This window comes from Cucurbita pepo, chromosome LG02 (genome assembly GCF_002806865.2).
Source record: "Cucurbita pepo subsp. pepo cultivar mu-cu-16 chromosome LG02, ASM280686v2, whole genome shotgun sequence".
In the NCBI taxonomy this organism is placed as follows: domain Eukaryota; kingdom Viridiplantae; phylum Streptophyta; class Magnoliopsida; order Cucurbitales; family Cucurbitaceae; genus Cucurbita; species Cucurbita pepo.
This window is the reverse complement of record NC_036639.1, coordinates 11,690,688-11,704,698: the sequence shown is the minus strand read 5'-3', so window position 1 is coordinate 11,704,698 and position 14,011 is coordinate 11,690,688. Positions and strand designations below refer to the sequence as shown.

At 36.5% G+C, this 14,011-nt stretch overlaps 3 protein-coding genes across 3 annotated transcripts; all 3 read left to right on the top strand.

Moving 5' to 3' along the window:
* Positions 1 to 3,217: 3,217 nt before the first annotated feature.
* On the top strand, positions 3,218 to 4,368 carry LOC111789383 (xyloglucan endotransglucosylase/hydrolase protein 31-like). The gene is made up of 4 exons (XM_023670141.1): positions 3,218 to 3,410; positions 3,490 to 3,590; positions 3,672 to 3,889; positions 3,964 to 4,368. Exons 1-4 carry the CDS (start codon positions 3,218 to 3,220, stop codon positions 4,319 to 4,321), a joined length of 870 nt encoding a protein of 289 aa, XP_023525909.1. The 3' UTR covers positions 4,322 to 4,368.
* Positions 4,369 to 6,093: 1,725 nt separating this feature from the next.
* LOC111785600 (vacuolar protein sorting-associated protein 24 homolog 1-like) lies at positions 6,094 to 9,068 on the top strand. The gene is made up of 6 exons (XM_023665982.1): positions 6,094 to 6,416; positions 6,585 to 6,661; positions 7,071 to 7,173; positions 7,678 to 7,799; positions 8,380 to 8,571; positions 8,676 to 9,068. Exons 1-6 carry the CDS (start codon positions 6,305 to 6,307, stop codon positions 8,754 to 8,756), a joined length of 687 nt encoding a protein of 228 aa, XP_023521750.1. The 5' UTR covers positions 6,094 to 6,304; the 3' UTR covers positions 8,757 to 9,068.
* A 601-nt stretch (positions 9,069 to 9,669) lies between these two features.
* On the top strand, positions 9,670 to 12,774 carry LOC111786532 (serine carboxypeptidase-like). Its single transcript, XM_023666777.1, has 9 exons — positions 9,670 to 10,227; positions 10,733 to 10,901; positions 10,988 to 11,107; positions 11,235 to 11,378; positions 11,448 to 11,598; positions 11,705 to 11,793; positions 11,922 to 12,180; positions 12,278 to 12,411; positions 12,523 to 12,774. The coding sequence occupies exons 1-9, from the start codon at positions 9,896 to 9,898 to the stop codon at positions 12,646 to 12,648; spliced, it is 1,524 nt and encodes a 507-aa protein (XP_023522545.1). The 5' UTR covers positions 9,670 to 9,895; the 3' UTR covers positions 12,649 to 12,774.
* Positions 12,775 to 14,011: the final 1,237 nt, after the last annotated feature.

Below are 14,011 nucleotides of genomic sequence, written 5' to 3'. Positions count from 1 at the left end.
TAAAAAAAAAAAAAAAAAAAAAAATCGGGAACAGTTTAAATACCTTCGAACTCTATTTTATTTTATTTTTATAAAGAACTCTCCCGACAGCTTCCATCTTAGTAGTTGGGTTTTGTGATGAGAGTGAGATCCTACCAAATATTTAATACGTCATTTATTCATTATATATATTTAATTTGATTTGATTTAATTTAATTTAAATTAAATGATTGTGCATATAATTGGATATGGTTAGTTTGAAAATGATATATCGTAATAGAATAAAATATTGGGAACTTATTAGGTCCAATTTTGAGTTTTATTAATTCAAATGTATATTTTGTGGCGTTAAAAATAAGTTCGGTTATTTTCATTCGTTAATGAAGTTGAAATTATAATCCTCCATTATGATTGCGATCCCGTGTAACAACCTAAGCTCACTGTTAGCAGATATTACCCGCTTTAGCCCGTTACGTATCGTCGTTAGCCTCATAATTTTAAAACGCGTCTGTTAGAGTTTTTTACACACCCCTATAAGAAATACTTGTTCCACTCTCCAACCGATGTTTGGTTCATCGCCTGATGTTTAACTATGATAGCACAGTCTGCTTTGACTTATTATGTATCGCCGACATCCTCACGGTTTTAAAACACGTTTGTTAGGGAAAAGTTTTTACATTCTTATAAAAAAATGATTCGTTTCCCTCTACGACAGATGTCAGATCTCACATGATTTTCATTTTTTTAAATTTTTTTCAACAACCTTTAGGAAACATGTAATAACGACTTTAGTTAAATTGGTAGTTGAATTATACAAACTACCCGACACAATTGTCTCTTTTATTTTTTAAAAAAACAAAGCAGTTATCAAATAAATTAAAAAATATCCTTAAAAAATGCTGAAGACAGAATGGATAATGTTTTTTTTTATACAATAAATATGTCCAAAAGACTTGATGAGCTTATTATGCCAATCAATTTTAAGTATATTTCTCATTAAATTTATAAAAGTTTAAATACTATTTTTCTTTTTTATATATTTTTAAATGTTCAATTATTGTACTTTGGACGTTATTATAAAAATACCAGACTAAATATATTATTTATCCTCAATCAACCTCGGGATATTAAATTCTGTTCTTTAGATTTGATACCCAAATTTACGTGTTAAAGATAAAATCTATTTAAGAAAAAAGTGTCTAATAAGTTCATAAAGATGCAAACAGGCGTTACTCGTTGTACACAGTTTTGTTTCCTTTTTAGACGTCGTCAAAGCAATAATAGGGATTCATACAATTAGTGAAAGAAATGTGTGTAAAAAGAATTTTTGAAAGAAAAAAAAGGGTGCGTTCGAAGAGAAATCAGCGAAAATTTTGAAAAAAAAAATCGAAAGTGAAAGTTTGATTAGTATTGTTTGACTACAAAGATAGTTAGAACAAATTATATTAGAAAAACTCGTGTTGGTTTGTGAGGATGGTTTTCACTTTTGGAAGTAATTCAAGTAGGTAACATGTTCATGATACCGGGATGTCGAGGAATCAAATCAGGGTCTGAGTTCTAGACATCAAACTAAAACTTTGTCTTCGATCGATCTCTCTGTGCAACACAATATAGAAGTGCAATAGTTTCTTTCGGCATATTTCATATCGAGAAGTGGTCTATAGATTGCAACACAATAATACGATCCTTCCGTCACCCTAGAATATAAAGAGTGATCTCAAAGTTCTTGGACAGTGAAGATAAATTGTTATTTTTTCATTGAGACTAAACCGAAACCTAATCTCTAAAGATAGTTGACCACGTGCTACTTTGAAATCCAAAGGAGTTTTTTTTTATAGCAATCCAAAGGGTTGGTTTACTTTTGGGCATACATCGTTTGATTTACCCTTCTTCTTCAGAGACGTCTTTCTAGGTTGACCTAGATTTAGACGCTCACATTTGAGATACAAAAGAGAAATGAAACATTCTCATAACGGTTTGAGCACTGCTCGTATTTATTATATGTCACGTTAACGTTATAGGATCAAACTATGTGAACAGAAGAAAATTGGAGTGTTTGAATGATATAAACATTAAAGTGACATATTGGTTGAACTTGTATCTCGATGCTCCTTTACTTCTTTGGATGACTTCATACCACAAAGCTCCCCGACATGTCGGCCAAGGAGGCCCGACCACAGCCGCCCAAACTTCAGCACGTCACAGTGTATACTCTCTTTTTTCCAAGGTCTACCAAAATGGCACTTCTAATTCTGCATGAAATATAAGAAAAATGCATCTTTAAACACTGTTTTTGGTCAATTTGCATCACCTTTTTTTACCCCTTTTGCTCTTCTACATGATTCGAATGCTTTTTGGAAATATATTCAAACGTTTTCCAATCAAACTGTTCGATGAAATGACTACTTGTGTTTCGATTCGCATTCGTTTGTGTCTCGAGTGTTTGTAGAACTTATGATAAACGTTTGTTTAGAACAATGAGTGCATTTTTGCAATTTTTCTCTCGTACACCCAACCGTGCAAAATTACGAATTTCATTCGGACTCATGTAAGTTGATTTGAATTTCAAAGGACAAAATCGAACTTTCATTAAAGATAAATTAGTGACATCATCTTAAACTAACCAGATAAGTGATTTTACTATCGGTATGGTTGGAAGTGTTGTATTATGCATGATGACATGTTACCAGTGGCTCTACACATGTCATATGTTTGATGTGTACTGTGTCTTACGATATGATATGTTTTATGACATAACATATTAGAAGGATATGTCAACGGATTAAAAACTTTAAAAATACTTTTACCGTTAATATATAGACAGAATCATTAGTATCAACAGTATTAATATGGGTATTTTTTTTAGAAAAACCTTACACGGATAGTCTTGATATAGGTTTTTTGGAACATCCTCCGTAGTCATACATGTATCAAATATTAAACAACGAATCTACCAAATACATGTATGGAGGTTTCNAAAAAAAAAAAAAAAAAAAAAAAAAAAAAAACGTGCAACAACAAAGGTGTTCATAGGTTTGAGTTAACCCCACCGTCCTCGAACCTACGAACACCTTCGTTGTTTCTGTCTTTCTGTCTCTTCGGTTACCTTCTTTTAGTTTATTTTCACGTGGGTCCTCCAATTTTCCTATTTATATCAAATCCACCCCTTAACTTTTCCAAACAATCCCCCAAAATTCCAATATTTACATCTCTTCCCATTCTCACTCCCACTCAAAAAATGGCTCATTTTTTGGTTCTTCTCTTTGTGTTCTTCTCTTGCAGCTCTGCCCTGAATCCTCCCTCTCCTGGCTTCTCCCCAAGCAACCAAGTTCAATCCATTGGGTTCGATCACGGTTTTCGAAACCGATGGGGCTCTCAACACCAAAAAGTCGACCACGGAGCCTTAACTATCTGGCTCGATAGTTCATCAGGTATACACGATAACCTATCAACTTAAGCTTTTGATACCATTTTCTTTCTCGTTGATATCGATTATTATATATACAACAGGTAGCGGATTCAAATCTCTTCATCGATACAAATCTGGCTACTTCGGAGCCGCCATTAAACTTCATCCTGGCTACACCGCAGGAGTCATTACTTCCTTTTACGTAAGGTTTTACGTAACGATTGTAGCTTAGCTTAAACTTTTGAATTTAGAAGTAGTTTAATTATTTTTTTGATTCTTTTAGCTTTCGAACAATGAAGATTACCCGGGAAATCACGACGAGATCGACATTGAGTTCCTTGGAACGACGCCGGGTAAGCCATATGTTTTACAAACGAATGTGTTCATGAGAGGGAGCGGAGATGGAAATATCATAGGAAGGGAAATGAGGTTCCATCTTTGGTTCGACCCGACTCAAGATTTCCACAACTACGCCATTTTATGGACTCCAGAAGAAATCACGTATGTTCGTTACATATTTAGTCTATGTACTTTTAAATCGTTCATTAATTTTGTTGGTATGACATGATATATAGATTTTTAGTGGACGACGTACCGATTAGAAGGTACGTGAAGAAGAGCGAAGCAACATTTCCAATAAGGCCAATGTGGGTTTACGGGTCGATATGGGATGCGTCGTCGTGGGCGACGGAGGACGGAAAATACAAGGCTGACTATAGATACCAACCGTTTATTGGAAGGTATAACAACTTCAAGCTAGGTGGATGTGCGGTAGACGGGGCGGCGACGTGTCGTCGGGTGAGCAGCGGACCGGGTGGTCGGGGGCTGAGCCAGCAGCAGGAGAGGGCCATGGCGTGGGTGCAGAGAAATTACTTGATGTATAACTATTGCCATGATCCAAGGAGGGATCACACCTCAACTCCTGAGTGTTGATCCAAGAAAAGCTCACATTTTTATACTTATTATACAGAAAAAAGAAGAGTTGGGGGATTTGTGAGTGGTCTGGAAAGAGTTGTGTTAGGCCCTCCAAGTCCTTTTGTTTATGCTTTTCTATGATTGCTTGTGTTTGTTTTCTTCTTATCAATCATACTATCAATGGAATAAATGATATCATCGGTTTGATTCCGTGATAACGACCCAACTTCTAAAATAATATCATATCGAGTCCTTCGTCGTCTTTTGCATGAGCGGGATACCTTTAAGATCTTTATGATGTTTGNAAAAAAAAAAAAAAAAAAAAAAAAAAAAAAAAAAAAAATCTTCATCAGAGTATTGAAAATAAATGTGAAATAGTTGGGTGGGTCCGGGATGTTGATAAGGCAACCCTAATCCTCAGCACAACTATCTAAGCTTTTGTTGGAGCAAAAACCCTTGAATTAAAGTAATTAAGATCTCCTTGTACAAAATTATGATCAACCAATAGATGAGGATAGAATTACATTACCCCTCTCGATATCTAGGGCAAGATTTGGAAATCTTGTTCTAAATTGAGTAACTCCACAATCAAACTTGATTAAGGCTTGATTAAATGGCTCAGATGCAATTCTACCATAAGAATGACTTCAAACTTAGAAATGACACATATGTTGCTTGGATCGCTAAAGGAAACATCTCAATTTGAGATCTGAATTACATTCATCTACGAATTTGATTTTTACATAACATATTGGGGATATTTATAGTCTCCCAATAAAAGATGTTTCTGGCCGGGATTTAATCCCGATCCCTTTTAATCTCCAGAAAGACGAAGTCAAATTGACTATTTAACCATTACATAATTTATAAAATTAAAAATAATAATTTTCAACCAATGTTGTTGTGTTAAGTGCTAACTTGAACCCTATTGTTGACATATTTTTAATTTTATTGGCAATAGGTCCATTTGGAACACAGTGATTCTTATCAAGCCTTCTTTGTCCCCATATCGATGAAATTTTCTATTTATTTTTGTGGGGATTGGTTCCTTATATTTTCGTGCACCCTCGACCTATGTATAGGCTTAACACTCTTGTGTATGTGAACTACGAAAAGAAATAAGACATTAAGTGATTCTTATAGGTACATTTTTGTACCAACATATAATAAGAAATAATTTATGTCCATGCATGAAATCCCACGTAAAAATCACAGTTCTGTAAGATGATGCATGCAATATTTCCAAAATCATGACGTACATTTTCTATGAGACCAATATTCGTAAACATATTATTTCAGCTATAGTTTGTGACACATTTCAATTCCTAATATCATAGTTATATCATGATGAACATCAAATAAACTTTATAGTCATATTAATATAATGACACATAGTCAGGAGGAGCTGGACGCGAGCTGACGGCTGGAAGGCGGCTTAGACCGCGCTGAAAGGGAATATGCTGTGCGCGCGTGATGGGCCATCTGGGCTGCACTCATTGGTCGTGGGCAACTGCAGGTGGATTATGGGCTGGGCCGAGGACGAGTTGGGTCGTTTATGTGGGCTACTAGGCCTGCTTTTGTCTGACCATGGACCAAAGGCTCGTATGTTGGGCCGAGTGTGGAATGGGCCGTACGTTTCTGAATTTGGGCTTCGAGTTTTGGAGCTTCGTTCGCTGCCGGTTGGTTTGCAGCTGTTCGGTGCTCGGGTTTGGGGATCTAACCCAACCCAACCCGGATATAACCCGGTTCATTGGCCGGTTAATTAACTGATTTCTTTTCCCCCAAATCCCTCTCATGGGCCGACATGTCGTCTACCTTCAGATTCTTTCATATTGGCCGATAATCGCCCGTCGACAGAAAACTTGGAATCATCAGCCCTGACTCTATCTTGACGGAATAATTCCCATTTTCTGAGGTTTTTCAATTCACTTCGATTCCATTGATCTTGAGAACGCATCGAATTCTTTGATTTCCCAAAATTTCTGTTAGTCTAACGGAGGGATGGAGAAAATGATTAGCATGTTGAAGCCCAAGCCAAATCCGCAGCAGCAGCTGCGGGAATGGCAGCGAAAGCTCCGACAAGAGTGCCGCAACGTCGAACGTCAAATTCGAGGTAATGGATCTGTTTTCGTCTTTTCGATTTCAATCTGGTTCGTGTTTTTATGTATCTTTGCATTACTGGGTTGAAATTTTGATCATCTACCTTTAGGGATTCTTTAATTCTTAATGTTCTTTGATTTGGTTTGGTTTGGTTTATTTTTGCTCGATGGGTTTGGTCCAGATATACAGAGAGAGGAGAAAAATGTTCAGAAAGCTATTAAGGAAGCTGCTAAGAGGAATGATATGGTCTCTGCAAAGGTATGTTAAAAAACTTCAGATTATCTCTGTTTAATTCTCTAATCAGGGGTTTCATCAGAAAGAAAAAAAGTTCTAATATGGGGAAATTTTCCCTAATCCACTTTGGGGTGAGAGAGAGGGAGATTCTAGTAATGGTTGCTTGATTGGAACAATCCATCGTTTGCATTTACCGTGCTGAACTTCTTTTTGTTCTGCTGAGAACTTTGCCTAGGATGGCTGGTTTCATTTTGATCTTAAGGGTTCATATTTTCTTGCTTGCCATTAGGGTTCATCTTGGATATGGACAGTAATGGGATCGTGTGATATGATTCATAATTTAGTACACTGTGTCTAATCCCTTGTTGTTTCTGCATGGTATTATACCCTTTTATCTCTTGTTGTTTAATACTGCCCTGCAATTGTTTTTCAGGCACTTGCCATAGAAATTGTGAGGTCTAAAAAGACTGTGAACCGTCTTCATGAAAATAAGGCGCAGCTTAACTCGATATCCATGCACCTTGGCGAAAGTGTTGGTATGATGCTTTGCATTTCCTAAAGCTTGAAAACTTCTTGGTTTTTTTGCTGTCTTATCTTCTCCCACAACATACTTAAATGTTGAGGTTTTCATACTTTTGAGGAGTCAGGGAGGGATGATTTGATGATCATAGCAAGCTGTATAGTCTAGCTTGAGTTTTTGATAAACAATAGTATGCTGAAATTTTTGTTTTTGTTTTTGTTTATTATTTTTTGATTGTTATAAGTTGTTGAATATGAATAGCAAAGCTTGATGTGGTGTTAAATTTAAAAGTATAGGGAGGGAAGGCGAAGGGGAAGGGCCTCTTATTTAGCACATAATTAATGGCACAACTTTTTATATCGAAGTGTAACATAGTATGATCATTGAGCAATCACCATCTTTATTGATATTTTTCTCAAGTATGTTGAAGTGCGAAATTTGTATTTCTCTAAGAGCTTTGAATGTGATCACACATCTGGGATTCTGGATACCTTTGATCGAATGCCTGCCAATTTTGCAGCCATTGCGAGAACGGTGGGGCATCTTTCCAAGAGTGCTGAAGTTATGAAGCTTGTTAATAACCTGATGAAGGCGCCAGAAATGGCAACTACAATGCAAGAGTTTAGCAAGGAGATGACCAAGGTATCTTTTCTTAAAAATAGAAACAATTTCTAACTTTCTCTTTGGTCGAGGTTATGAATTTAAAGCTGATGTACCCTTGGTCGAACATTATTATTAGTTAGCTCCTTTTTACATGTAAATCAGAATTCTTTTTAATCAGGTTACAGTTTTTTTCATCCTGGTTCTTCATAACTGGGTTGATCTTTTCTTTTCATTTGGTAAAATAAGGACAAGTTCTTACTATTATACTACTACCCTTACTTTGGATTAACACAAAAATGAAACAATCTAATGGTCTGGCCACAGAACACCTCGTCCTAAAGAAAGTATAAGAGAACCTTCCATTCATATAAATTACGAGGAGGCTATAATTACAAAAGAAATTTTGTGGTTTGACCACCACGACGATGTTGTATACTCCCTTGCTCAAATCCTTATGCTCATCTTCTATTTATGGAGATTTATTGAAAGGATGTTTCGTTATAGTCCTTCTGTCAAGTCTTTGTTCTCTGTTTAATTTCCAAACACTACTGAATTTATATGTTCTCTTTGGAAAGTACTACAATGGCCTCGATAATATAGTTGTTATTGATATCTGTAGGCTGGGGTGATCGAGGAAATCGTGAATGATGCAGTGGATTCAGCACTAGATTCTGAGGATATAGAAGAGGAGATTGAAGAGGAAGTCGACAAAGTTTTGTCAGCCCTTGCTGGCGAGACTGCTGCACAGCTTCCAGAAGCAGTCAGGAAGGAAAAGATGAAGCAACCAGCTCGTGCCGAAGTCCAGGAAGAGGTATATAATGCATAGTTTTTAGTCCCCATGAAACTTGATGATGTTCTTGTTCTTTCCATGGAAATGTGAAAAAGAAACGTCATGACATATTTATTCCTTTGCAGGAAGAAGCAATTGCTGAGGGTGTTGACGATGAGGAAGAACTAGAAGAAATAAGGGCTCGGCTTGCAAAAGTTAGATCATAAATTTGATATTTCACATAAGAATTTCAAAACAGTCATAACTCGATTCGAGCCACAACATTACTTCCCTGGTATTTTATGAGAGAGAAAATGAGCGACATATTGAACTTTCTCTTGTGCATGTATGTTTGATCAAAATTCATAAACCGAGAGTATATTTGTCAAATAGATAGGAAGAGGGACGAGATGAAGGTGGAGATGGAGATGGAGACTAACCGTTTGATGTATATTATATCTAATCTGCTCAACAGAATGCAAATGATGCATTGTTCTATCTTCTTATATCTGTATGAATGCATTATGTTTCTTTCTATATCCACACTGTGATCTCTCTTTTCCTTTACAGTACAATAGAGTCTGCCATAAAGTAACTGTAATAGGTGGGCAAAGTTCTGTATATCAGACAAAATTGTCCATTTTCAGATCCTGCAGGCAGTTGGAAGTTTGAAAAAGTAAGTTTTAAGGCTTTAAATATTGAAATGAACCAATGAAAAGAGCGATAGTGGTAATAGGTGAATGTTATACCAATCAAGTAGCAAATGGAGTTCCTTATCTTAGACGTTTCCATTCCATTCTTTAGCAAAAGAAAAGATGAAAAGAGAGAGAGGAAGATGCATGTTGGGTAAGCCTTTAAGGCACGTCAAGTTTTGGTTGTCACATTCTTTTTGCTATAGATTATGATAGTTAGAAAAAGTCACGAATTCAAGCATTTTGATTATTTCAAAAGCATGATAGACTTCTTGTCCTGTTTGATTCCCTTTGGCTCAGCAGTTATGCTTATTCATCCCGTGATGATATGAACAGTAATTGTGTAATGATTCCAGAGCTAATAAAAGAGAAATAGCAGAGCTCACTTTTCTTTTCTGCTTTTCTAGCTCTCTCTCTTTCTGTTTTTTAGTATTTGCTTATTGACTAGAACTTCTTTTGAACTGTGCTTTGCTTTTTTGTTTCTACAACTACCTCCCCAAATCTCCATCCACCCACCCTAGGCTCTGTCTTCTCTCTCTAGCTTTGGAAATTCTTTACTCCAAGTTTGTGTTAGCCTTATCATCCAAGTAACTTTGGTCGTTCATCTGAGATAGAATCTTATATATACCCTCAACCATTGTTGGCAGAGATATCTTTGTACACACACAAAAGAAATGAAAACTTCTTTCTCTCACAGTTGTCTTTCTTTCTTTCTGCTTCTTGCTATTTCATTTGCATCTGCAACTTCTCCAAACCAAGAGCAGCCAACCTTATCTTCAACAATCACCTATCCAATCCTTCAAGCAGAGAAGCTCATTAGAGACCTCAACTTGTTCCCCAAGGAATCCATAAACATTGCAGCAGAAAACCCTTCATTTTCGTCTTCAGGAATTGTCGAGAAAAGTTTTCAGTTCCCTTTCATTGGAAGAAAAAGTCAAGGCCCTTCCGTTCAAGAACTTGGCCACCATGCTGGCTATTATCCCCTTCCTCATACTAAATCAGCAAGGTAATTAAGCACACTTTCAATCAGAGGTTATGCATATTATAAGATTTAATTGGTACTTTTTTTTTTTTTTTTTGATCCTTCATTATAAATTGGATAATGGGATGCAAAAGGATAAGGAGAAAAAATTGTTTTTTCTTTGAATACGAACAAGATTAGTTTCACTCATCTCTCTAGCATTTTGTTCATGCCTGCTATAATCTTGACTGTAAATCTCTTATAATTCAAGTTGTGAATGAATTGCTCTTCATTCTTATTAATTCCAACTTTAGAGACTTTGCATTGGCCTGTAATTCTCAGTTGATGTAGGCTATTTGGAATTTTTATATTCATGTGAAGGATATACAGCTTGTTGAATAAAAAAATATCAAGGAATCTTTTCACTTGTTGGTCATCATTTGAGTCCGTGATCCCTGCCTGTATTTCCCATTTCTCCCAACTTCGGTTTTTGGAAACTTTCACAGGACTGATATATTTTCTTTATTCATGTCATGTGACTCGTATACAGGATGTTCTACTTATTCTTTGAATCAAGAAACAGCAAGAAGGACCCTGTTGTGATATGGTTAACAGGAGGGCCAGGGTGCAGCAGTGAGCTTGCTATGTTCTATGAAAATGGTCCTTTCCAAATTGCAAACAACTTGTCTCTTGTTTGGAATGACTATGGCTGGGATAAGGTAACATCCTGCCCCCATGTCCCTATTCAAAATCACTCTCTTTTACTTCTTCGTCTGATTTTGGTCATATGGATCCTTGTGTGCAGACATCAAATCTTATTTACGTCGACCAGCCTACTGGAACTGGTTTCAGTTACACTTCCGACGATGATGATATTCGTCACGACGAGGAAGGAGTCAGCAATGATTTGTACGACTTCTTGCAGGTAACCACAATTTCGCTTCGGTTTCATCTAGTATAACAGTATCTTGATACATTCTGTAATGGCAAGATATCCTACATTATTGACAAATTGCTTCCCTTACATTTCTTGGCTATACTCATATTCTCAGGCATTTTTTACTGAGCATAAAGAATTTGCTGCAAATGACTTTTACATCACTGGCGAATCGTATGCTGGGCACTACATTCCTGCATTTGCAGCCAGAGTTCACCAAGGAAATAAAGAAAAGCAGGGAATCCATATAAATCTTAAGGTACCTATTATAACATATCTTCTTTCCTCAATTATTTTTATCCAAATTATAAGGTGAATGTTTTATCAGGGTTTTGCAATTGGCAACGGGCTTACTAATCCAGAAATTCAGTATAAAGCATACACTGATTATGCCTTGGAAATGGGATTGATTGGAAAATCTGACTTCAACAGCATAAACAAGTTGGTCCCAGGCTGTGAAAAGGCAATCAAAAGTTGTGGTAACTTTCTAAATATCTACCAAAGTTTTTCTCAAATATATGATGTCATAAGGTATGGCGAAGTAACGTCTTTTCGATACGCTTTTCTCTGTCATGAATCCATCAGGTACTCATGGGGGAAGTGCTTGTGTATCTTCTTATATCATCTGCAACCGGATATTCAGTAGAATCATGGACGTTGTCGGAGACAAAAACGTAAGGACAGACAAACTAAATGATCAAATCTTATAATTGAAGTACCATGTTGTATTTATTTCTTACAACTCTTTCCATTAACTACCATTTTTCTCCGATGAAAAGGCTATCATGTCTTTGTTATGCAGTACTATGATGTTAGAAAGAAATGCATTGGAAATCTTTGTTACGACTTCTCGAACATGGAGAAATTCCTTAACGAAAAATCAGTAAGAAACGCGCTCGGAGTCGGGGATATGGACTTTGTGTCATGCAGCAGCAAGGTGTACAGTGCCATGCTTATGGATTGGATGAGAAATCTTGAGTTTGGCATTCCAGCTCTCATTGAGGATGGAATCAAGGTGTTGGTGTACGCGGGCGAGTATGACCTGATATGCAATTGGCTCGGTAAGTTCTCGATGCTCGCATCTTAAATTGTTCTCCTTTTGAAGTCGAATCGTTTTCGAAGAAAATGTTTCTGAAAGAATTTTTACTATCGTTGAAGGAAATTCGAGATGGGTTCATGAAATGAACTGGTCTGGTCAGAAAGCATTTGCAGCATCCAAAATTGTTCCATTCTTAGTAGATGGTAAAGAAGCTGGCGTTCTCAAAAGCCATGGTCCTCTTGCGTTCCTCAAGGTCTTTCTCTTGCTCCCAAATATGAAATACCAAACATTTGAACATTGTGGATCATATTATTACAGGGATCATCAGAGGTTCTAATTGAATGTGGTGTGGTTGGTTGAACAGGTCCATAATGCAGGTCATATGGTGCCAATGGATCAGCCAAAGGCTTCGCTTCAAATGCTGCAGAGTTGGATGCAGGGCAAACTTGCCTTGGATGAGACAACACATGAACGACTTGCTCCAAAATGACTGCTATCACTCAACTCAATTTCTTCCTTGTTTCAAAGGCTTGATTTCACACACTGATCACTATATGTGTCCAAGTGGGTCGTGGGCGGGACGGTGATGGGGATGAAGAGTATAATCTCATTCCTANAAATGTTCTCCACTCTCTTCCCCGCTCCTCGGCTAAACAGAAAATCCATTCTCTATTCGGGCTAGCTAGGTCCTCCCGTGGGTAAAATGGACATCTCTACTCATGAACCAACACATATATCCTTTTAAAAGTGAATCATCAACCTCTAAAATAATAACTTGTGTATTGTGAACTAGTATAAGTAGATTCTCGTATAATCATAAGAATACTCCAAGCTTACGTCCAATTGTTAGTGCGTTACTAATTATTCAAATTTAGCACTATACCGAATCAATCATCAAATAAGACAAGAATATATATATATATATAAAGGGTAGGTTACCCTATGAATATTATATAAACCCTAGAATAGTAATTGTAAATAGTAAATAGGTAAATAGAAGAAAGTAGTAAAAATTGAAGTATTTTGGTTTCTAGAAATGGGCATTAACATAAATAGAAACTGGGCATAAACATGAAGCTTCCCTAAAAGAATATTGATAGGCATAAAGATGAATCAATAAAAGGATGAAGAAAAAAAAGAATACCAAAAATGTATGGTTCTTTAGGGCACTGACTGAATAAGAAGGTGAATTTTATGTGCAAATATAGATAGCATCAGCTCAACCCTACAAAAATAGGATTTTTTTTTAAGGCAATTGGGGATTTGGGGTTGCACTTTAGGGCACTGTTTTTTAGCTTGGATGTGTCACAAAATGGCCTATATTTTCATGTGTCATATCACTTCATCACCATATCATTGTAGGGTTATTATTATTATTTTAATTTCAATGTGCTTCAGAAAATACTCTATATTAACTTATAACCGTCTAAATCCACCGCTAGCAGATATTGTTCGTTTTGGCCCATCACGTCATCGTCAGCCTCACGATCTTTAAAATGCGTTTACTAGAGAAAGATGTTCACACTCTTAAAAGAAATGTTTCATTCCCCTCTCCAACCGATGTAGGATCTCATACGATCATAGGAACAAAATAAAATGTGTTTGGCTCAAAGCAAAAAAAACATGTAAGTGAGGTTATAATATCTCGAAAGAGTTTGTGTAATAACTCAAGTCCACCGCTAGCAGATATTGTCCTCTTTGATATTTCCCTTTCAAACTTTCCTTCAAGGTTTTTAAAACGTGTTTGATCGGGAGAGGTTTCCCACACCCTTATAAAGAATATTTCGGTTTCCTCACTAACTGATGTGGACACCGTTTGTGTTAGTCTTTACTCTTCAAAAAAAATCTTTTTA